Below are 25,317 nucleotides of genomic sequence, written 5' to 3' on the forward strand. Positions count from 1 at the left end.
GAAAGAAGCCGCAGGACCGCAAGGCTACGCCCATATTGGCGAAGAATAAAGTGGTTTTCTTTTGCCATGCAGACTTGAATGCGCAACTGAAAGTGAGCATCTTTGAGTGGCATTTCTTTCGAAGGAGAATAAATACAGTTTTACTGACTTGGCACAAGACTGTCTGCAAAAACAGAGGAATGCACCTGCTTCGTTTCCTTGCGCATGCATAAAAATTGGTACCGAGATGAATACGTTTTGATTTTGCAAAGCTTTTGTTTACTGTTTTTTTTTTGTTTACAGCACAGAGGGGCATATAATACTCCAAGGATATCAGTGCCAATTCACGTCCTGATGGCGTAGCTTTTTAAGAATCGCGTGGTATAGTGGAGGGCTTCCGATTAAATTCATTTCACCTGAGAATCTTGGGCAGAGGGTAAGTGGAGAAAAAAAAACAAGAAACATATCCACTGCGGTCTACTCAACACAGATTCGTGCTTAGGCCCGGCTATGCGGCTAAATTAGGCAGAGTTTTGAAACATGCTGCCGCCAGATGGGTCCTTACTAGTTTGTAACTAGTAATGACCTTGAAATTATTTCAAATCGCATTACACAACTTTGCTGTTTTAGAGGCCGAAGCTACGAGTGCGGCTTCATACAGATAAAAAGATTGCTAACAAAACGGGTATAAAACTGGTATTGATGGTTGGGAAACTGCAGGACGACATAGAACCATTAACAGGCGACCTTGATATATGCTGCGAGTTTCAATGTTACCTGGTATGTATCATGCCACTGAACCACTGTGATGGAGGCGGTGCCCTCACGGGCAACATCGGGCACGGGAGGCTGTTGAAATTAGGCAGGAAGTACCGCCTGGTCGTTTAATAGCGCGCTGCAATGCGAGCCGGCTCGAAGATTTGGTTTCCGTGAGTGGCAAAGGCAAGACTGCTGATTGATTGATTGATTGATTGATTGATTGATTGATTGATTGATTGATTGATTGATTGATTGATTGATTGATTGATTGACAACATTTATTGAGCGAAATAGAGGACTTGATTAGTCGGTGGTCGGCATCAGGGACTCCTTTTGAAGTTGGGGGAAAACTTCGAGTTTGTTTTTTAATTCTTTTATTCCATATTTCATTTGAATATTGATTAAAATTTATTGTTGTAGATATATTTTTCCTAATTTACACAGTTTAGAGGCGTGTTTCTTAATGCGCATAAACTAAATTGAAATGAACAGCACACGAGGAGTGACCGACTCCAAGAAAAGAGTTCGCGCACAGTCTGTTTCATATTCTAGCCATGCTCATGAACAGAGGTGAGTCAATCAACAACTTTTGTTTGCACAGGATTGACGAAATTTACTCAAGAAAAAAGCTTTACGCCTGGCCATGAAGCCAGCTAGTTAAGCCACACTTTGCTTTACATTGATAAAGTTCTAGAATTGAATCTTGTCAGAAACCTGATCTGAGTGCAGACACTTAAAGACTAGGGGACGCTGCCCGCCGTGGAGAAATGCTGGGAGGTCGGCTAGCAGCGTTGCCCCCCACCCCCTCCCCCCTTTTCCTCTCTGGTCTCTGGTCGACATTTTTATTTCAAAACGCGAGCGGCTGGCGCTGCCGCCTTGACCCAGTCGATGAGCTTGCGCTGACCTCCCGGATCATTCCTGGACAGCCTTGCCTTCAACTGCTCGAACGATGCCTGTCGTGTTTTTAGGAGTGGTGGTTTGCCAGTACAGTCGTGTAAGGTGTGGAATAGTGCTGGGCGGTTGCGGCCGCAGGGGCATGCATTTGGGTACTGCTTAGGGGAAAACAAACTTTACTAGTACATGTTCATATATGAGTTTGTCCGAATTCGTCCCTCCCCTCGTTGTGCAATAGTCGTGGCGTCTTTGCGATCCCGTTGCCGGCTCAACACGCAAAGCCGAACGGGTTGGCTATGAACTGACGCTCAAACCTTGTCCTTGTTCGTCTGTATCTCACGTCCGGGGGCTCGGCCTTTGCGTGCGTGCACTGCTTGATCCTGGCGCCGTTGTCTCATCTCGGCATAACGAGTTCGCGCGTCGGGATTCACTCGCCACTGACGCTTTCGCTCCGCTTCGCAGGAGGCCAACTCCTGATTTCACGTAGTCGTCGACTGCGGTCGCGTTGTCAGTTCGCGGAGCTGTTCTCCCGAACGTTTCTTCAGGCGACCTGCCTATTGTTCCCGTAGTAGCGAGCGATTGAGCAGCGGCGCGCTAAAGAGTGACGCGCAACGCCGGTCGTAAGCCTCCACGTCAGAGCAAATTCGACGCCGAACGTCGTGTTAACGACAAAGGTTCCTTCATACCGCTAGCCCGTTAAGCGAAATGCGCTAGCAGTGAAATGCCGTTTTCGGGCGACAAATGCTGACCGCCATTCCTTACACTCGCTTCTTTCTGGGCTCTGGAAATGCACGCAAAGCGAAACCGCAACTAAAGGCAGATCAGACACGTCGTCCTACGCTCTTCTCTGTTTTATGTAGTCTCTCTTTTTCTTGCTGGTTTTCGCCCTTCTGAACACGCTAAACCATGGCGATGGTCTGTGGTGCGCACAGCCAATAGTGGAATCTACGCTACTCCGCCCCCTCTGTTCACTGCCTTCGCACACGCGTCGCCGACGGCAATTTCAAGCAGGACGGCAGTGCATACGCTCCCTCCGCAGCCGACTATCCCGTGTGCTTTTTTGCTTACTCCGCGTTAGATCGCGGCCTGGCGCCGGTCCGTGCAGCTGCCTGTCTGTCTGTGCTGGGCCTCGAAGCATGCGGCCGGAAAGCCGTTAATTGGCAGCAATTTACTCATATCTAAAATTGCTGTTCGCCTGGAACTATCCACGCCTGCGTGGTCCCTCTAAGACCTCGAAGCCTGCTGCGAAAACATCGCTGGGCGTACGTTTTCTGCTCGCTTGATCAATTAAAAATGATACGGTGCTGCAAGGTGCTTGTTACAAGCAAATATAGGTTACTCCTAACAAACATCGATGTAAATAGGGAAAGGGGGGTTATCTGCCCTCCATCCTCCAAAAAGCGAGAAATTTTAGGAATGAAAACTGTGCTGAAAAACATTTTTAGTGCGCTATAACACCAAGCCGCCAGCCCTCCCCCCTTTCACCGATTTCGCCACAGTATGTGCGGCGACGCAGGTTGCTCGGGAAGACGAATCTCGGTCTCAGAAGCCATACCGATGCCCCACCAGAAGCACCGCTGCGCCAGGAGCAGTATGACGACACCCATGGATCTATTAATGTGAAGTAGAGAATGGCCCGTTCTTTAGATATGGCCATTATCCCAAAAACGCTATCGCGTGATACCCTTAATGCGGGGCTTACGTGCACCCTTCAGATTTAATGCGCCAGCATTAAGGTACCCACTCGCCGTTTTCTCCGATCTTTGTCCGAAGCCTGCCTGACCTTGAAAATCAAGCCTCGAACCAAAACCGAAGAGAAAACCGAAGTGCGAGCGCGTCTGCTTCGCATATGGCCTAACCAGGCAAAACCGCCCATCATTTTATTTTTTTTTTACAACAAAGCCGAAGAAAAAGGTGATTTAATTGAAACCAGCCTCGTCAGCCCCAAGAGTAACCCATATATCCGGCCCAGCTTTGAACCCATCTTGAGAAGAGCGAAACACCTTGTGTCATGGCGCACTGCGGCCAATGCTGCAGTTCCGCCAGAAACATTAACCGTGATGATTTTATAGTTACGGCGTGCATTGCTGTTTAGCAAGAGACTGAGCTCGCGTTGCTCAATAAACGAAGCGAAGTTCGGACACACACATCGTATCTCCTGCTGCTGTCCCAGGACAAGTGTCCAGCCAACGCCAGCAGAACTGAGGGTCCCACACGTGGCCTATTCGTGGTCGTGTGTCAGCATAACGGGGAATAATCGCGGTCGCCCCTCTCGCGGAGAAATCCAACGGTTCTGGCGCGGCGCGAGTGAGTCACGCTCGGTTTCGAAGACACTGCGATTTCTTTCCTCGTTCGCCTCCGGGCATGTTAATGAGCGTCCCAGCTCGCCGCGGCGCGGTTTTCTGCTCCGAGCGCGGGCAATAACACCGACACACGCATGTGCATCCGCCGACATGAGCCGCCGTACGTGAGGTCTGTTCGTGATGAAGCGCGGTGACGTCATTGGGAGGCTGTGCGCCGCTTTCTAGCAGCCGGACGAGCCGGAGACGCTCACAGCGGCGCCGCTGCTAATCGCTGCTAACAGCATGCAATGGCACTCGGGCAGCGGTCGAGTGAATAGAACTTTTCAGACAACAGTTCAGTAACGGGGCACAGCAAGGTTACTGTTGCATTCGCCCATGCTGGATAATGAAAGGGTAGCATTGGGGTGCAAATGAGAGTAAGCAAACGTCGCAACTGTAATAAACGTTCAGGAAGCCCATGCAGCTATGAATTCTATCCAAAAGCATTCCTCGGCCACGCGGAAAATGCAATATGACTAGCGCAGCTGGCGGGCCTCATATAAACCTGCATCACCCATTAAAATCAGATGTCAGTTGGCGTTCTTTGTGGCGCGTCTTCGTTTTTGTTTTTGTCCGCAACAAGTTCAGCCCGTTGCCACTATGATTAACACCTATAGGCTCAATATTCGAACTTCTAGCACCCACTTCTGGGCCCTAGAGGATGCGCTAAAGGCACTCCAATGATGATCGTCATCATCGTCGTCGAGATCAGCCAAGCTGTGTTCTCCGCAGAAACAAGGGAATCTCCAGCGCCAGCTCGGCCACTTTATCGCAGCAGATTTCTAAATGCAATCACATGGCTCGCTGCTATCCCATTCTGCGTTTACGTCTCCCATAATCTGTTCCGTTATCTAAAGGGACCGAGTATAGTGCGAGGCTAGAAGAGGGGACCTCTCCCGCTAATCCAAAAGCGCCATTGCATATTTCACGCTAGATTTCCTGCCAGCGGCCACTGCCTCATTGATTTAGGCTGGGATATCGATCGAGTGATGCCGCACGAGTAATCAAAACCAGATAAAAATGTTAGTCTTGAAGACTTAATCTTGACAAGCGTAAATTCGTTCCGTTTTTCTTCTGTTCTAACACCAAGTTTAGGCAAACACTATTGCAATGCTGGCTTGACGCTGAATACGCACAAGATAAACAGCCACAGAATGCAAGCAACAGCATCGAAATCAAAATGTTCCCTGCGCTCACTACGGCAGTTGCAGCAGAAAAAAAATACTGAACAAGCACGCGCGCTGAAAAGCCCCACGGACTTCTTGGTGTGTAAGCTCCACAGACATCGTCAAGTTATAAACCGCACGCTTCCAAAATTTCTTGATGAGTAACGTATACACAAATTACAGCCTGCCAGAATTCAACAATGGGGCTAAACTTGGAAGCCAACAAAAATGCTTCATATTAATCCGACTGCGGAAAACGAAAAGAATGGATTAAGGTTAAGAGACGATTAGTGCAGCGCTGACTGCAGTACAAACTGGGGTTCTTGGCATCCCAACTGAAATTGAAAGCAGAAAATTGAATTATGAAGATAATGATTATGGCAGTGCAAATGTTGTCGAGGGCTTCGATTCGTAGTTTGCTCGTCTGCTGTCTCGCTCATTCATTGGCGTTTGAATATTTCGCGGTCACCGTGCTCGGGGGCAGTACGTAATAAATGCCTCATAGTGCACACCTATATCGACTGTGAACTATTTATTCAGTTCTAAAAAGCGAGCGGAACTAGTAACCGAAACGGGAATGAACGTTCCTCCATGAAATCCACTTCATCTGTGAAAAAAAACTCGGGTACAAAGCGCTCAACAAGTACTGAAATTCAAAAATGAAAGCTGAAATGTTGTCCTTGACTGCCTGTTATCTGTCAATAAGGGATGCAAACGAAGACTTCTCACGAAAGCCAGCGACAACGGTGTTACAGCTGCAAGGATGCAGCAGGAATTATCTAAAATATGCGTGCAGCGATATGCATATAAAATGCTATAGATAAGAACGGCATTTATCGGTATCAAATATTTTTCGCAAAACCTTGAACGGAAGCATCTGCAAAGCCAAACAAAACAAAAACGCGCGATAAAGTTCCTCACTGCATGCGCCGATACAATCCCGGTGCACTAGCGTTCTATTACAAACGAGGGACGCAGGGGCCTGTGCTAGCTGCACGAGGGCGCGAACGGCGGTGTCCTAACACCTTGGGGGAACGCCCCGCAGGCGAGCGATAGCGGCCACCGCAACCAGCGCCGCTGCAGGCTCGCTCGCCGGAAATGCGGCTCGATATCACCGGGCGCACACGGGGAGGTCGAAAGCGCTGCAATGAGGAAGCGCGTCATTTTGGTGCAGCACTGCGGCGACGAGGAGAGCGCAATTTACTCGCGTAGTCAACGGCGAATTCTTCCGCTTTCATTGTTCTGATTTATTGCCATAAACAGAGCAATGTTTGAGGTGCTGGAGACGGCCAGTGACATTTCTCGGTGGTTCTTAGCTCTGATATCTCTGAAGGCAGCTTCCCATTAACAAGAAGGAAGGAGCGAAAATCTACTGTATGAAAAAAAAACAATCTAGAAAGGAAAGGAAAACACCTCTTTTCACCAGCCTTTTCACTGCTCCCCCATCTATCATGCTGTTCACTTTTGGCGCTTGAAATTCTTGTCTGCCACACAAGTGATGACAAAGGATGATTCACAAAAAAAAAAGTATTCATTAAACACAGGCCCAATTACCGAAACCAGCAGACAGCAAGCTTGAACGAAGCGTTTCCTACTTTAGCGGCATGATGTTTAATTTCTTCGGCGATTGTTCATCCGTCAGGGGCGCGAAATGATAAGAATGTGAATGTAACAACAACAGAAGGCGGATTCAGCAATCTTTTTGGTGCACCGACTGGTTCATACAAGGGTGCCACTTCCGCCCGCAGCTCTTTGTAGGTTCTGCCTTGGCCACTGCACCACCTCACCTGCATTCTTCCCGGAACCTACAGATAGGTATCACATGAAACGGAGCACGCAGTTTACGCACAGTAACGAATGCATAGTTTCTGCACTGCTGTTTAACATTTACAAAGGGCATTGTTCCTTCAGGCGAAAACTATAATCCGAAAAAAAAAAGAAAAGGCGCGCTAGTAATCATACTTACGAAGTTCTTATTTGTTTAGCACCCATGATGCATTCTCCTCAATTGCAGCCACGTGTAGAAGTAGTTCTGTCATCCCGACAGCCACACTTCCGCACGTACCGGTCGCTTTCATTTCAATCTATATAGTAACCACGCGCGCTTCTCGGCAACATCCTCCTGCCGCCTTGCCTGCTTCCGCCTCACCGTCGCAGCCTTCCTCGGGTGCTCCCGTCGCAGCGGACGCACACGGGCGCTCGCACGTGCGTACGCGAGCAAACCCACGAGGACAAGAGGTGGACACCCCTTGGGGATGGTTTTGTTGTTTCCCACCCGGAGCCTGTCTCGCTGCTTCGGGGGGCGCGACGCATAAGTAAAGCGGAACCGGAGACGCCCCTGACAGGTTATGACGGCGGCTGGAAAGTCCCGGCGGACGTCGCAACTGGCCTCTCTCGGGGCCCCAAGGTCTCCGCGACGGCTGCACGCAGAGCACGGCAGTGAGCGAAGCGGGCGCCGTCGTTTTCGCCCTATTTCTGCCGACACTGAGGGGGAAAAAAATGCCGGGCCGCATTATCGCCCGCATGCTTTGTTTGCGATATGATTACACTGATTCGCCGTCACGTCACTACTTCATAAGCGATCGATCTCCCGTGGTCAGCTGGGGGCACGTATTTGTTCGATAACCGTCGGACCGTAAATTAATAAAAGCGTTCTTCTCCGAGCTGGAAGTAAAACTGCGTTGCATCAAAACTCGCCTCACAATAATATATCGAGCGACCGAAAAAGTGACTCTACTGCTACTACTACTGCCACTACTGCGAAGGTCGCGGGCTAAAGAGCAGCCCGCTAAAACCCTCGACTGCGGCGCTTTGTGCGCCGCCTCGATGCACGCGCCTCCATCCGCCGCTCCGTCGAGGGTGGGGACAGCCTCGTCGTCTGCTAAGGCCTCTGACGTATCTGTGGCCTCTTATAATCGCGCTTCGGAGCGCGGACTGGGGCCGAACGCGCTTCCTTGAAAGTGAGCTCCTTTGCTCACGGAGCGACACGTATCAATATAAATAGAAGGCGTGTGACTCGAATGATAAAATTTCATTCTTTTGGCGAAGTCAAGGACATCTGTGGCTGCCTATCATAAGGCAGTTATTCTTCGGGAGCGCGCACACACAAACGATGCTAAAGAGCAGGTATATGGAATTTATTTGCGACGTCCAATATTATACCACATTTTCCGAAACCTGTTCATGTAAAATCGGCATTTAATCGGGCCTTGACAGTAATTATTGTGGTTATAGGAAACCGAAAGGCGAATTAACTCTCGCTCTCTTTTAGGAGGACACCTCAACCACGTCGTGGGCGAAGCAGTAGGGTAGGGAGAGGGAGAACTGCTGCAGTGATTGGCTTCGGAATAAGTTCGACCACCTGGCAATATTTAACGTTCGCTGACAAAGCATAGCACACAGCCGCATTTTGAGTTTTGCCTCCATCGAAATGTTGCCGCCGCAGTCGGGTTCGAACCCGGGTACTCCGGTTTATCAGTCGAGCGCCTTAACCACTGAGCCACTGCGGCGGGACGGCGTTCAACAACATTTTATTAACCTGCCAACTAAGTTTGCTGGAAGCGTAGCCGTTGAAAACCCCCAATCAAACGAACAATTTCTGCCTATTTTGCTTACTTTGGAAAAAGTTCGTGCTGCGTTGGGTGAATATATATTTTTCTATTACAGCAAACCACTTATGTGGAAATCACTAAACGAATGCACAGAAAGTATAGTGCAGTGATAAAAAAGCTTTGCGACACCACTCCATTTAAATATGACAACAATATGCGGAATATATGCAAATGCTATAGAAACAAAGTTTATTAAATTACACACAAGCTTTATGCCCACTAAAGCGAAATTGTGGTGTCACTGTACGTTGACTCCACCCTGAAAAGGAGATTGTGCAGTAAGAAGGCTTTAAGCCCTTTCTGTGATATCCTTGAAAAGTTTCTCGCACGGCTTTAGAATACTCGTTACTTGAGCACCGGGGCAATGTAGGCAGCCGCCGTTCCGGGTGTATTCCTTTAGTCTTGTCAGGCATGAATGCTGACTGTCTGTCGAACCTCGCAGAGCAGCTTTGCACTGCTCGCCACTGTATATCTCTTTGATAATGTCTTTCACGAGGAATCCGCCAATATGAAACAGCATGGTACGTTCTGTAGATGTCAGTAAGCCCTTCAATGAAGAGTATCTCGGAACCTTCGGTTTCATATGTGTCTGGCGCAGCTAGCTTGCGCTTGCCATGGGTTAGAAGATGGACCACATGCCCAAATCATCGACAGCATAGCTGGTTGTCTTCGGCATGTTGCCACTTGTCACGTTTCACCTTCACAGTCCACAGAAGGCTTCTTTTCGGTTCTCTCGGAAACGCAAACGCTCCCCAGCCATTTCGGTATTTATGTGTCCACGCAGGCGCGCAACACCCCGGCGTGTCTTCCTCGTCTTGCGGCCAAGAAAAATTGGAATCGACGGGAAACAGGCCGCCGCGCGTGCAACTGACGCACGCAGGACAGGGAGTCGGTACAAAAATGGCGCGCGTCCTCGCCGAGGCGGAACTGACCCTTTCAAAGGATGTCCCCACCCTCCACGATGGGGCGGAAGGGGCGCGCGCATCGAGGCACCTTAGCGCAGATGAGCAAGCTGTAAAGGATCAACAAAACAAAAAAGGGTATACGTCCAAGAAGCAAGGCGGTGCGCTTCTACTTGGGAGTCATGCTTGGAATACCTTGACATCAAGCCGTAAGAGCGCCTAACTATGACCAATTAAAATAAAGCAGAGGTTTATAGTGGGCTGATTAGCGATTCGGTTCGACGCGAAAGGTCGCGCCTTGAATGGCGAAAACGCACAACTGACGCGAAGAGAGAAGCACCGTTCTGTTTTGCGCGGTATCTTCTTCGCGCCCCTCTTCGCAAGTTTCCATTCCGAGGAAAACTGCAATCAAATTTAAGGGATGCGTTGGCATTAAACGTGAGGCCGGAGAGCCTGAACCACCATCTAGAAGCTGGACACGAACGGCCCCCGCAGTGCAGAAGGTGCCGCGCCCGACGCGCTCCTAACGCATACCAGGCGGCGTGAGTTGGGCGGCCAGTGATTTCTGCCCAAGCTGGACAAAAATGTAGTCCAGGTCAGTGGCAAAAAGACAACTTGACAGAGAGCATTGCGGAGTTCCTGGAAGTTTGCCGAATATAAAAGTGTAAGAACCCTGTTCCTAACGCTCATATTGTCATGAGCCCGGACGCGCCCGACGCCCAGTAAATAAAATATTTATGCCACTTACGGTACCTAGTGTATGCAGTGTGCTAAACTCCTAACGATAATCATCATCAGCCTGACAACGCGTCCAATGAACAACAAAGGCCTCTCCCTTATTTCTCCAGTTAACCCTGGTGATGACATTAGACCAAAGTCACACACACAAAAGAAAAGTGCAGCTTGGTGAGCTGAGACCCTATGCGAAGGAGCACTGCGACGGGCATCTGAACCATTACTAGACTCCGCTTTGTGGAAGCTGGTCTGTCAATGACGTAGGCGATTTCGAGAACATAGACAAAAGCTGTATAGCAACGACCACGTAGGAAGGGAACCTCATAACCCAACTTTCAGCAATGAGTGTAGCAACGCGCGGGGTAAAGCTAAACCAGAAAATACATAATTGTCCGTCAGACTTGCGACTGCGCACGCCGTATTCATGGTCAGCAGGTTGCGGTTAGCAAAGAGACCTTTCATCACAAAATAGTCGAAAGAAGTCAGTGCCAGTTCCTTCGATATCCGCCCCACCGCACCCAGTGTCGGCTGCACCCAGTGCTCACATGGTGCCACTGCGCAGTTCTTGAGAAGCCGGACATGCAGCCGATGCAAGAACAAAGGAAACAAAATGAACCACCGCGTGTCACGGCGCGCCATTTCGGATGGGCGCGCCGCGACCCTGCCTGCCGTGTCCAGACAGATAAAACAGGCTGGGTCGGCTTTATTCGAGCTACACCCGACTGCACTGCAACGGATCCGCCCCGAATCACTTCGCGCATCGACGGACGCACACATCCCTCACAGCAGCTTCATGCGGTGAGAGCGGAAACGGGCGCCTCCGGAGAGCATGCCTGAAGGTGCACTCGAGAAGCAGCAGCTTTGCAGCAAGGCTGAGCTGGCAGTGCACGGCGGCGCTTTCTCTCTTCGTCTTCCTTCCCCCTTCGTCGTTTCTGCCACGCGGGCAAGGAGAACGAAGGTGGTTGAGAGAGAAATCGAGAAATAACGGGAAAGGAGCACCGCACCTGAGCTGGTTTCCCAAGCCTTGCGACACATCCGGCAAAATGAAAAGACGGCTTCCACTTTCTCTCGGGAACTGCGCCGCGTATCGCCACAAGGATATGCCTGAGCAGATTTCCAGCGGCGTCCAGAAACAAAGAAAAAGAAGACAACGTTTCCCGCCGCCGTTGACCGCAGCGTCTGCAGCGCTCGAGCAAGCGTGCGTGTTTCTTCATGCGTGCACCAATTACTCCTTTCTTTACTCTGACTGGTGTTCTTCGCGGGTGCCATGGGCACTTTACGCGCGAACAGGCATCCGACGGTGACGGCCGGATGCGGAGAGACGGAGTTGAGAGGGCGATCCCTGTTGCGAACGAGGAATTTGAGATGAAAAAAGCCGATGTCCACTTATTTTTCAGAGCGGCAGCGCGCAGGAGGGCGTGCCTTGCATCATCCGTGCTACGGCTTAAAATTAATTTCTCCGTAATTTTCCTGTGCAATTTTATTTTTGTCATTTTATGCATCTGATTGTTTGTGTTGGAAAGAGACGCAGTCCAGCTAGGCGTGTTTGTCGCTATTAATGCCACGAATGTTCATTTCCAACTCGCGTAATGTTTTGTTTTCAACAATTGTTGATCCTTTCGTAGTTGTAGCACTACTTGTATAGCCCCTTCGTGGCTGCAATAAATGTAGATTAGTGAATAAGTAAAATTTAAGCTATCCATTTTTCCTTCGCACATGCCCACCGCACCCATGAAAATAACGCAAACATTCAACTGGGATGTAAATAATTGGTGTGTAACAACACGTGCTGCAAAAGCACTTTTATTCGGCGGAAGTGTTTCGAGTTTTTTGGCGGATCATACAGATGGCCTTTGAAGCCTGGCGCGTTCGAGGATGACCACACATTGCGCGACGACACGCAGCTTCGGCAGCAGCAACATTTCGCTCGCGAGAGCAAAGAGTTAAACGCTGGCTGCACCGATATACAAATTGACAAAAGTAACGGCGTTGCCGCTGGTCTCACGTACTTAGTATTTTTTCCTTTTGCCTGCATGCAGTTGAAAAGAAACGCGGATTTTCGAGCCTGTCAATATATACGCTTCCCGGGCCGATGGAAGCCGCAAAGCCTGAACATGATCACCTAACAGCATCTCGCGGTCCCCGAACGCTGCCTGTGGTTTCGCTAAGACAAGGAGGTTTACAGCAGGCTTTCAGTTCGCTTACACAGCAACCCACGACTGCGTGCCGGTTTTCCGAGAGGGGCGCCGACATTCCACGGCGGGCACTGTTCCGCGCAGCTGACGGCGATTGGGGGCGATACGCGCGAGAGACGGGCCGCAACGGTAACGCACCACTCGGACAAAACTGGTTCCGCGGTGCCCCGACGTTACACACCTTTCCAGAGCCATTGTTCGCGCCAGCCGCGATCGAGATAGCTACCGCCCTTTGTTGCTCGCTATCGCCGGACACGCCTCGCAATCACCCCTCGGCCGACGGGCGGCGTTTTGCGAACGCAGACGCCGCCGAGGCGCCAATCTGGTCGAGCAGGGAGGGGGTCAACGATTCCCAGTGCAGATCAAGAACTCGCGGCAGGAGGGGGGGACCAACGGGGCACGTGAACAGCTGCACGGCTAGCGCAGGCAGCCGCTGCCTGCTGTTTTTAACGCGCACGGGGATATTAATCTCAGGGAATCGCCCTCAGCTGTAAACGCCCGAGCTCTCGCGTCGCGCCGAGCGAATAGGCGGTCATGTGGTGGCGTAGACAGCTTTCGCTTCAGTTCAAAAACGACACATCAGGATTTTTAGTCGCGCCAGCGCAGTTCAGAGCTCTGGTATTCTGCCATTTAAAGAAGGAAGTCCGAGGAGGAGCAGCATTTTTGGCGTCAGCACTTAATTGATCGCATTCGAGTGTTTAGATCTTCGCCCAGTAAGAGAACCCTCGACAAATTGGTAATACGGAGCCCTTAGCTGCTGTCTACCCTGAGCCTATCAGTCGAGATTATCGATGTCGGCATCGAAAATGATAGTAAATTTTCAGTGGACGACTTACTTCAGTCCGACAGAAGATGATAGAACGCTGGCAGGGCCCGGCTTATTTTAGCGGCTATATGAACTGCACAAGGCACGAATATGGGAAACCTGCGCTGCCAAGGTGGCACTGCAATTGTTCCATTCTGTGACTCAAAACTTCTTTTATCAGCCGCTTGGGCCGCTGCAAACGCGAGAACACATTCTGCGCGATTAGATACCCGCGTTTAGCTGACAGCATTCATTGCCTAGCTTCTCTCGGCATAGCATAGATAGCTGACGCACGGCACGTGCGCCTTCGACAGAGCGCGGAGGCTCACGCCAATAAGCGCCTGAAGGTGGCGCGGAAAAGTACTAAGAACACTACCTAAAACTGCTAGCTCTTCTCGCTAGGCAGTGTGTTATGGCGCTGCAATCGGCACCGCAAACTTCAGCGCAAATTCCCCATATTGACATCTTCGTTACGTAACTTAGGGCAATGAAGACCTTCTGCGGTCACCTTCCCCTCATCCCCACCCCCCTTTTTTAATCTGATTGTCAAAAAAACAGCACATTAACTACACACTGTCATAATTTCTTAACGAGCCTAGTAGTACACGTAGAAAAAAGACGTGTATCCGTCAGAAACACCTAACTTAGGAAGGTCCGACCGTCTGGGGCTTTGCAAGTGTAATTAAGGAGTACCGTTGGTGACGCATGACTGAAATACCGCACAGAGTAACATAGGGCAAGGAACTGAGTAAAAGAAGTGGTATATAGTGCGTTAAGTTCTTCAAATAAAACTCGTAATTCAACAGCCTCAAATATTGTACATTTCCAATAATTTATGCAGACCTCCTTGAAGAATGATCTGTTAAAAAACAGGGCACTACTTTGGTAATTCTGCCTCGTCTGACACTAGTTGAGATCTAAAGTTGTGCCTTTATTCAACTTTTTGGAAGCTTTTTATTGCTGCATAAAAATACGGAGATCCAGTCTTCTTGAAAGCGATGCATTTGTAAGGAAGTAGTGCATGCTGAATTATAAATTGCATCTAAAGCTGGTGTTCATATACTATATCGGGTCATACGAGACCATTTTCGTCCGATCTTGTGGAGGAGATTATCAATAAAGGGAACTAAAATTCATCCCAGTCTAGGAACCAGGAACGACAGCACCAGCTAAGCACCGCCCTGCCTTCCGAACGGTCTGCACTCGTGCTGTACGGACAAACTGCAATAGTAGCCCCGTTACCACAGGTGAAGTATTCTCATGGCCAACATTCTCATTCAACACAACGCAGATATAGATTGCGTTTACTGGCTACGGGTGATAGCGGGGTGCATGGTCTGCTTCACGTTCGTCTTTGAACGTCTCAAAACTCGCCCAGTGTCTCGCTAACGGCTATCACTGATATGATTTGAGACATTACCCTAATGAAAATATGCAAATTTAGCACAATTTCATCAATATAGCTGCAGAACATTACACTTGATTACGGCGGTGAAGTCAAGATTTGATTGAAATTTTCGCCAAGAAAGTGATCTGTAAGTGGTATACTGAGCGAATACAATGCTTTCATACGCTTGGCACTGCAGTTGACGAATGTGTAAGGCACAGTAAAGGTCACATAAGAGCAATCGTAGCACAATGTGGTACATTACTATATATATATCTGCGTTTGCATTAAATGTGTATATAACAAGTGGTACCACAGCCACTAAAGGTTCGCTGTATATGAGTTAGAATGAATTGGAGATAAGTTCATATCAAGTAGCCTAAAAATAGTTTAAAAACATCTCACTTCGCGGTGCACATTTGCTACGTCAACTCAGAGCCCAGGTTGCCTGTTGTTATTCATGCCGTCACCTATCGTTGCAAAGACTGAACACCCTGTTACGCAAGATCCGCCCAGAAGCGCACTCATGACAAGCGCTTCAAGGTTTCGCGCGCAGCGAGCCGTATCTTTGATCCGTCAGTAACGCGCATCCCTTTCCACCAGGGCGGAACAAAATCAAAAAGCCGCCGCGTTCGTTTTTCAGGCCACTGAATTCCCAAACATCTAATTTGCAGCCTTTCTGCTAGAAAGAAATTTGTCGAGTACTATCTCTCTGGAAGATCCTGGAGCAACAATCTGCCAAATGATAGTTTCTTGTAAGGGCAAAGTTCCATTCACAGCTGTCACTGAGCCCCGACCTCCGGGAAGCATACACAAGAAATTGATTATACCAATACTTGAAAGGTGCACCCAAACCATGACTGCAGGACTCTAGGTACGTCGTCAAGAGTAAGGAATAAAAAAACCGAAGTTTCGATGGGAATATGATGACCCGATGCTCCAGCAAAAAGACGGCCGTTTAACTCTTGCCCTTCATATTGAATACATCGGAGCCCCTGCGATTCATCAGCGAAACTACCACGTTAGCACCGTAGTAGCTGCATTCTAGACGCCTCCTTAGCGGTGTGAGCGCACCGGCGCTGTACCCTTCTGAAGCTTCAGTGTAAAGCAACGTTCGCAGAGGCTAACGTCAGGAACGCAGGCAGGCAAAACCGACCACTACCCAAGCAGCACAGGTCATCGGCCCAATATTGCAACAGGATGGTCCCATCCTGGCCCTTTGTAGGGCCAACTTTGCCAATACAGTTCCAACGTTGGGCCAATTACTTGTGCTGCTTGGGTACTGACAGAGGTCCAGGTCTCGCAGCTCTTGGCGCATCGTCTGCTCCTCGACAGACGGCGCTCACGTGTTGTTGGCCCACGTGCTGGGCTCAGCCCACGACTCGGCACGATCGAATCCTTCGCGGCAAGCCCTTTGAGAGCCATCGATGCTCGGCTGTCGTCAGCGGGTCGCCTTAGCGCGCAGGCGACTCCATCTTGGCACTGACAGCGGCCCCGGGTGCCGCGTGTGGTAATCCGCTGTGACGCAAGACGCAGCGGCGGCCTTTTGTGGACGCGGCACTCACCGTCTGCTGGCTGTTGCTGACAGCGCAGCCGAGGCAGCAGTAGAGTGGCGGTAAGTATCCAAAGCACAAGGCCGGGTCCCATCGTTGTGGAGGCGAGGGGGGCCCTCCCCTTGGTCGTGCGGGCCACTGCACGCGCACGCACGGCTGCAGCTGCGGAGGCACCGACGACAACACGCGCGTGCACGGATTCGCTCAGGCCGCGCGGTTCTCCTCCGGCGACGACGCACCTTTTGCGGGGACTGCCGCTGCTCTGCCAGGGTCGGTCGGCGCTGAAACAGGTCTGCCCGGCGGTCTTTCCTCCCCCCACCACCACCTCGCTGGCTTCCTTCCTTTCCTCGCGTCACGGGCGCCTCGCGCCCCCGACGACAGGTGGCCGCAGGTGACGGTCGGCGTCGCCATTCGTGCGCATGCGCCACCACATCGCCTCCTTACCCCACCGCCGCCGGGATGTCTTACGGCGACGTGCGTGCCACGCGCTGCGTAGCTGGCATTCCTGCCTTTACCGAACGCGCGCTCCTTGCGTGCCTCGGTAGGCGGATCACCTGCCCGGTGATCCCGCCGGAGCATGCCGAGCAGCTCGTTAACACGTCACTGCCGCGAACAACGGTCCGAACACCCGTCCGCCATGGCTGCAGTCGCCTTCGTGGAGATGTCGCCCGATCACCTTTCGCTAAGGCTAGAATAGCGAGGCGCTTTGTTTATTTCCTTGCATATCACACACCCCTGGTTTCAACAAGGAAGAGAAATCTGTGATCATGTACTCGCGAACGTAAGGCCGCCTTGTCTCGCGCTATCATGGGGTCCGCCGGAGCGTATCCGAACGGCTCGTAGGGGGTGAAAACGCTGTGCCATATGGGCATACATACTGGTCTATTTGGCAGATATCTGGCAATTAGCAAGCGCCCTAACAAAGAGGTACTAAAAAAGGGCACCCAGAAAGCGCTGAAAAACACACCTTGCTCCTGTTCGTTTCCTTGATAAATTGCAGCAGGGCAGAAAACAACAGTTTAGTGCAAGATACACACTTATGTCCGGATATGTCGAACCTGGAAGGATCGCGAAATCTTTCGATATATCGGTAATTTTAATATAAAATATGACACGAGATAGTTTATCTGTAATCTAGATGAACGTGGATACACTTCTTGGAGCGACGTGCCGCCGGCCGGCGTGTTTGGCAGCGCAGTGCTCATGAGGCGTTGCTAGGTCTAAACTATTTCGCATCGAAGCCGCAGCGGTCTATGGAAGTAGTTCCTGCCTGTGATAAGATGTATGATCCTTTAACCAGCACATATGATCGTGCAACCAGCACACTATATGTATAGAATGATCGCTCATTAAAATTCAGGCAGAGCTGGTTTCTGCAACTCCTTCGGCAGCGAAGCCTGTCAGAGAACCGCCGGAAATTTTTAGTTACTTAGGTTGGCTTCACCGCATCACAGCGATGCGGTGTGAAAAATTAGTGCATGAAACCGAAGGGCAACCTCAAGCACAGCCTACGTTCACCTCGTTACGCGGCTTCAGAGCACAAGCGCTGCCAGCAGACGACTAAGGCTGAGCAGACGACTAACCTCAGAGCGGGAAAAGTGATTGAAGAGAGCTGCTGGGAGAAGCGCCACATGCAGTAGCACGGGGCGCGTCTCAATGTATCGAACGAGCTGTTAAACTGCAGTTTGCTAAATCGCGCGAATTTCTTATACTTTTACACAGGATTTGTCGTGACTAAATATTTTTGACGTTCCAGCGCATCCCCACCCTGAATGATTCTTTTATAGGACAACACATGTAACCTATGTGGGAAGTACCAGACTATACCGACTAAACAATGGAAAAAAAAATTGCACGAACACTTAGAAGAATACTGAATACAAATTCTTTGTATTTATTCTGTATTGTCGGTTTCCATCTGCTGGGCTGCATAGAACGCTGCAGAGACATATCGACATATCATAGAACATTCCCTTCTGTGGTGCTTCGATAATGCATGCAAGCACCATACTTTCTGTGTGCACAGGCAGGCTGTGCCAGCGACAGCAGAGCCAGATTAAGACTACCAACTACTACGATAACCATACCAGATCAATACTTATAACAAAAGTACATACCAGACGAAAAACGCTCAGTAGCGCGGGAATGCGCAGCGCACACAACGGCTACTCGCGCTCCGCCAAACGTAGCTCCGGTCGACCACACAAGCAAGCGTGGCGTTCGTGGTCGGCGTCACGACCAATATGGCGGCACCCATGATAAAATGGTCTAGAGAGAAGCAGAACTAGCCCAAAGAAGGTAATATACCCTGTCGAGGCATAGGGCCGTACACCCGAGGGATCTCTTGTCCATTTCCCCTTCCGCATCCATTTGGTCCTCTGGCGTCGGTCACTGCTGTTCGGAGACGTAGCCGCGACTTTCAAATGTCCGTGGGAAGCGACCTGACCATTGGCTACGATATCAAGCTAATGGTGAGTCGGTGCGTGCGGCGAGTGGTGAAGGCTATCACTTGTATGAGGACCCACTACATTGTGATTTCTGTAAATGGCCGTCTGCTGCTTTCGTCTGATGCTGCCGTAACGCTGATGTCCCACCAAATGAAATGCAGTATGGCTCCTCATAGAATACGGCCCCTGATATCCCGAGTTGCTGGTGAAAACTGGAACCTGCAGGTTTTGCAAGCACACGAACACGTGTCATTCCTGCAATGGTCAGGGTCTTTTTCGCGACTCCGAGGCTGTGGAAACCTAATCATGTCTTTCTGGGGACGAAGGATTCAGGATAAGCGCATGGTACACGCAGTGTAATGATTATTTGTTTGATTTAGCGGTGAAATTCCTGATATAAGCTTATTCCTCCTTATGCGGCCATTTTCGAACCTGTCCCAGGGTTGCTTAAAAGGAAGCTGGAACGGCTTTCAAATTACATGAAACACTGTGGTTGTAAAGAAGGAACCTTGGAAATCATGTGTGTAAATTTGTTCTCGATTGTGTCCGCAAAAAAAGCTGCAATCGCTTCTCAGAAACCCGCAGCCGACACGCCCAAGTCGCTTCCGGAAGCGTAAGGTGAGGGACGCCAAAAATGGGAGAACTGGCGGACGTGACGCTATTCACGGAGTGTCGGTTGGCCGTCCTGTTTTGCTTGCTCCGCTGCGGCCCGCGCTTTCGTGAACAACGCTATCTATTGCCAGTGCCGTTTGCTTCGTCTATTTTAGGGAGTTCAGTGTAAGGCATGAAGCGTGGATATGAACCAGTTTTGGCATGCTACATCTTTCGAATAGCACTCAGCACACAGCTTCGTAGAATCCGTCGGTTGTTCTCCTCCAGCCTCTTCGGTGTTAACCAGGCAAACTGGCAGTATAATCAGCATACCGGAACTCCCTGCACAAAATGTGTTTATTGAACCAATATCACTCTTTTCATTATATTGCTTTTTTACCTGTATGTAAACTTTTTGCCTTTTCCAGCTGGTTCACATTCATGCTGAGCTAAGGGCACTTCCAGTACTGCCTTACTGAGGCACACAGTCTTCCACTCCTTTGAGCTCATTATGCAGTGTACGCCTTTTTGCGTTTTCCTCATTTCTTTCACCTCCTTGCAGTACAAGCAATCATCTTAATCTTTCATCAGCGCGCAGCCGCCACAGCGGCACCTAATTGAACAAAAACTGATTATATCAACCTAGTATACTTGAGCAATGCAAACATTTGCATTCACAAACGCCCAGTCATGGCTGACGATCGTCAATGGCGTCAGAATTCATGCAAATTTTACCTTGAGTCAGAACGCAAAGTCGTCGAGCTGCGGTGCACGTATATCTGCCACAAGTAATTCGGCGGGTTGTCTGGATATGCATTAGCAGTAGCAGCAAGGATATATGTTGTTACGTGACGGCAAGCTGATCAATGAGATGCGATCACAGATGGCTACAGAATGATTTTAATGGCGGACGGCCTGGCGCCAGCACTCCTGCCCGCGCCACTGCACAGTTCGTCTTCTACTTCGTCACAATGTCTCGCAGCCCACCAGTTTTGAAGAGTAGCCCGGCGACCTCCGAAACGCTGCCACAATTGTTGTTCAAAAGTGTTTTCAGCGTGCTAAAAAAAAGCGTACGTGGGTTTGTGCAGAAGTTTCGTGGTCGAACCGTAGCCCGAACATGCTACAGAAGGAATAGCACACACGGGAGCTTCCTCCGTCGTCTCGTCTCTTCGCGCTGCAGTACAGTAGTGAACCCTCTCCAGCTCATGCAGTCTGACTTCCTTTTGATGTTCTAAAAGGCCTTCAGGTGTCATTTGGCACGCCACTATAAATAAATGAACAATTAAGTGCTCTACCTCACGCGACTTGTGTAAGCATGCTGGCAATTTGATTTCGATCATGTTTACAGGGGTTATATAAAGTTGGCTGTCCGGCTTTTATGCAGCAGCGAGCACGCCAGAACGTTTCGACGCGAATTCCTTATTTTTATTGCCACTTGTACATACACCTACACAAAACATGCGCGTGCATGCACCTACGCAAAACATATGCATTAGTCGAGATTTCGAGCTCGTGAAACTGTCGCGACTTGACTTTCGTTGCCGGCGCACTCCGCGGCGTCGTCGCCTCCGTCGTTTACTGAAGCTGCTGATCGATGGCTCGAACATGTATTGTTAGGGTCCAAACTGTTCAACGCTGCTTGAATTATCCATAATTTCCAAAACGTAGTTCTTAAACCAGCCGAAGCAACCCGCTACACAGCAACGCCGTAGGTGCTGGCCGGAGATCCTCGTGGGTGACGTCACGACGTACCTGGCCATTCGCGGGCAGCAGCGGCATTCGCTCGGCGCCTTGAGGCGATGGGGAGCATTTCCTTCTAAAAAACTGCTTTTTGTGTTTATTTCCGCCCTTTTGAATGAAACATTCTTTTTCGGCGGACAAAAGCTATAAAATGCCGCAAGGAACTCATTTTTTTTTTAAAAGTGCTTCAGCATCCCTTTAAGTACCACTCAATCATCACTCATAAACTTCTACAGCAAAGCTTTACGATAAGTGGTACGTTCTGGCCCCCGAGGCGCTAGAAGTGTCTTTGAATCTCCATTTACATCGCTTCGCGTCGGAAAAACTTTGGGGAAGCCTGAGCTTCGCCTTTAAGAGTAGAACGCAATAGCCTGCTTTTTTTCTCGCATCATAGCCTAATTCCTAAATCGCATACTCGCAATTAGTTATGGACGCATCAGTCCACGTTCCTAAGACGCTTCACTAAATCGAAGACCGCAACGCCTTCTGTAGGTTCATCTTTGTTCAGCTTGAACCAATTAGCCTTCATGGTCAATGGGTATTGTGCTCGTCCCCGAATACGATGGTCGTGTGTTTGATTCCCGCCAAATTCAGCCTAAATATACTATTCACTTCAATTACTTTGCATATTTAAATGATTCTCAGACGTCTTCGACCAATTCCACTGCCCTAACATTAGTTTAACTGACTTTTCAATTGCTTTGCTTCCTTGGGGATGTTCACACTACAACTCTGACGCCTGCGCTAATAAGGTCGGTATTCTAGCAGCAGACTAACTATGCTACACTGAGTGGTCGAGCGATAGCTGTTCTTGCTAGTATATCACGAGAATATTGTTAAACAACATGCTCTGGATTCCGTTTAAAGGTCAAGGCCTCTCGAAGGACAAACCAAGGATCAACCAACGGAATGACTAAGGTCAAATTAGGCTGGACATGGGTTGGTCCAAATGGAAGAAGGTCAAATTTCTTGGGTGCGGTGGGCCAAATTTGGGAGTGACCAGGGTGAAATTTAGATACTACCATCGTAACGAGGATCTCAAATTAGCCTGGATATCAGTTTTGGTCTAAATCGAAGAAGATCAAACTTGGGGGGTGAAGTGGTCTAAATTTGGGGCTGGTATGGGCAACATTTTGGAAACATCCGAGTCTAATTTGGAAACACCAACGTGTTGGCCATAGTGAAAGTGTGCTCTGACATCTGACTTAAAGCTGCTGCTATGAAATCGCAAAGTCCGAAGGGCACTTGAAGGTCATACCAACACACGGACTCAAACTCGTGTTTTGCATTGAGTAGAGCTGTCGCTCTAAATGTGCTCCATAGTTTCAGCTAAGTCACATTTGTCACAGTGTGGACTGTTCTTTCGTCCTTATCGCTAAACCTAGCTGCTTGTGAACGCGTCATTGAGGAGGAGTCGATGGTAGAGATATTCCAGATGGCGAGAAAGTATATGCGGAAGTCCAGATATTAGGATCAGGTGAATAGAAAGAGGAAACGCATTATTCAAGATGGTTTCAGGCAGGACCGACTCCTTTTTTCACATTCCTAGAGTTTTCCTTCACGAACGGGTCATATTTTCAAAAACAATCCTGTAATTCATGTGATGGGCTTCGTTTTTCTTTTTCTTTCTTGCGGCCTAAAACGCCAAAGTGGGCTGTGATTCATCGGAAAAGTGCGCAGTGGCTTGAGACGCTGGCCAGGTGATGTTGATATCCGATGTTTGTGGTAAATGGCTGAACCTTAGTTTTCCTAAACATGCCTGACAGGTCTTGTATTGCTCTTTTACAGTATATGGCTGTGAAATAGCTTTACTGCAAAAGGCATACAGGGCCGCTTTGATGACGTGCAGCTCTGACCTACTTGAAGGACGCTGCCCGCTGAAGGCGATAGAGATCATCTATAAACTGCAGGGGGAACTCTTAATCGAAGATGAGCCGTCTGTGAAGATTCCGGTCTCTTCTCAGCCCTTTTCAGTTGTGTTGCTCAGAAAGGCCTGGGATACTGCAGCTTTTGGCATGCGGCTCTCGGCATTCATACCGGGTATGAACAGTTCTGTTGGAACAGGTGGGAGCGCGAAGGGAGGTGAAGAATACGTAGAGGCTACCCTGATGCGTAACAACTGCTCTAAGTAATTTAAAAATATGATTTTGTCAGGGCACTCTTGGGAAACCACGGCACTTGGAAGGTTTGTAAGAGTTTTTTTTTTATTACGTTGTAATAATCTCTGATTCGAAATAGGCTGGAAACAGGAACACACGTCGTGAAAGGAATGTCAGGCCAAATGAAGGAATTCGAGTTTGCTATGAACGGAGTCTTTATGAGTCATATCCATATACAGTCGCTCAAAAATGTCGGGAAAAAATAAGCGGAGGAGTTCCTCTCCTCAACTCCACTCAGTTGCAGCCCGCGAGGGCTTAAAGTATTGGCAATAAATAGATAGCTAAAGGCATCTGGCTCGCCGTCTGCTGAAACAAAGTGATTATCAACGAAACGAAACATATTCGTTCATTATAGTCCAAGAAAACCTTCTTTGTGGTTTTTTCCATCAAGTTTTTCCGACGCGAAGCGATGTAAATGGAGATTCAAACAGAACTTCAAGCGCCTCGTTGGCCAGAACGTACCACATATCGTACAGTTTTGCTGTTGAAGTTTATGAGCGATGATCGAATGGTACTTAAAGGGAAGATGAAGCACTTTTCCAAGAAAAATTAGTTCCTTGCGACATTTTATAGTTTTTTGTCCACCGGAAAAGAATATCTCATTCAAAAAGGGCGGAAATAAACACAAAAAGCAGTTTTTTAGAAGGAAACGCTCCCCATGACCTCAAGGCGAAGAGCGAACGCCGCTGTTGCCCGCGATTGTCCGGGTCCGTCGTGACGTCACCCACGAGGACCTCCGGCCAGCACCTACGGCGCTGCTGCGTAGAGGGTTGTTTCGGCTGGTTTAAGAACTACGTAATGGAAATTATGGATAATTCAAGCAGCGTTGAACAGTTTGGACCCTAACAATACATGTTCGAGCCATCGATCAGCAGCTTCAGTAAACGACGGAGGCGACGACGCCGCGGAGTGCGCCGGCAACGAAAGTCAAGTCGCGACATTTTCACGTGGTCGAAATCTCGACTAATGCATATGTTTTGCGTAGGTGCATGCGCGCGCATATGTTTTGTGTAGGTGTATGTACAAGTGGCAATAAAAAAAAAGGAAATCGAGTCGAAACTTTCTGGCGTGCTCGCTGCTGCATAAAATCCGGACAGCCAACTTTATATAACCCCTGTAAACATGATCGAAATCAAATCGCCGGCAGGCTTACACGAGTCGCGTGAGGTAGAGCACTTGTTTGTTCATTTCTCTTTAGTGGCGTGCCAAATGACACCTGAAGGCCTTTTAGAACATCAAAAGGAAGTCAGACTGCATGAGCTGGAGAGGGTTCACTACTGTACTGCAGCGCGAAGGGACGAGACGACGGAGGAAGCTCCCGTGTGTGCTATTCCTTCTGTAGCATGTTCGGGCTACGGTTCGACCACGAAACTTCTGCACAAACCCACGTACGCTTTTTTTTAGCACGCTGAAAACACTTTTGAACAACAATTGTGGCAGCGTTTCGGAGGTCGCCGGGCTACTCTTCCAAACTGGTGGGCTGCGAGACATTGTGACGAAGTAGAAGACGAACTGTGCAGTGGCGCGGGCAGGAGTGCTGGCGCCAGGCCGTCCGCCATTAAAATCATTCTGTAGCCATCTGTGATCGCATCTCATTGATCAGCTTGCCGTCACGTAACAACATATATCCTTGCTGCTACTGCTAATGCATATCCAGACAACCCGCCGAATTACTTGTGGCAGATATACGTGCACCGCAGCTCGACGACTTTGCGTTCTGACTCAAGGTAAAATTTGCATGAATTCTGACGCCATTGACGATCTTCAGCCATGACTGGGCGTTTGTGAATGCAAATGTTTGCATTGCTCAAGTATACTAGGTTGATATAATCAGTTTTTGTTCAATTAGGTGCCGCTGTGGCGGCTGCGCGCTGATGAAAGATTAAGATGATTGCTTGTACTGCAAGGAGGTGAAAGAAATGAGGAAAACGCAAAAAGGCGTACACTGCATAATGAGCTCAAAAGAGTGGAAGACTGTGTGCCTCAGTAAGTCAGTACTGGAAGTGCCCTTAGCTCAGCATGAATGTGAACCAGCTGGAAAAGGCAAAAAGT

The 25,317-nt window shown here is 49.3% G+C and overlaps 1 protein-coding gene across 3 annotated transcripts in view; it reads right to left on the reverse strand.

The window, feature by feature from the left end:
• Duox (dual oxidase) overlaps nt 1-16,693 on the reverse strand; it is a 196,650-nt gene extending 179,957 nt beyond the window's left edge. Inside the window, exon 1 of one of the 3 annotated variants that reach the window (XM_077657416.1) lies at nt 16,341-16,693. In XM_077657416.1, the coding sequence (XP_077513542.1) occupies nt 16,341-16,422 (82 nt within the window). In that variant the 5' untranslated portion in view covers nt 16,423-16,693. The remainder of the gene's footprint in view (nt 1-16,340) is intronic. The other 2 variants (XM_077657417.1, XM_077657415.1) reach the window with 2 other exon arrangements.
• Between the last annotated feature and the right edge of the window lie 8,624 nt (nt 16,694-25,317).

This window comes from Amblyomma americanum, chromosome 3 (genome assembly GCF_052857255.1).
Source record: "Amblyomma americanum isolate KBUSLIRL-KWMA chromosome 3, ASM5285725v1, whole genome shotgun sequence".
In the NCBI taxonomy this organism is placed as follows: domain Eukaryota; kingdom Metazoa; phylum Arthropoda; class Arachnida; order Ixodida; family Ixodidae; genus Amblyomma; species Amblyomma americanum.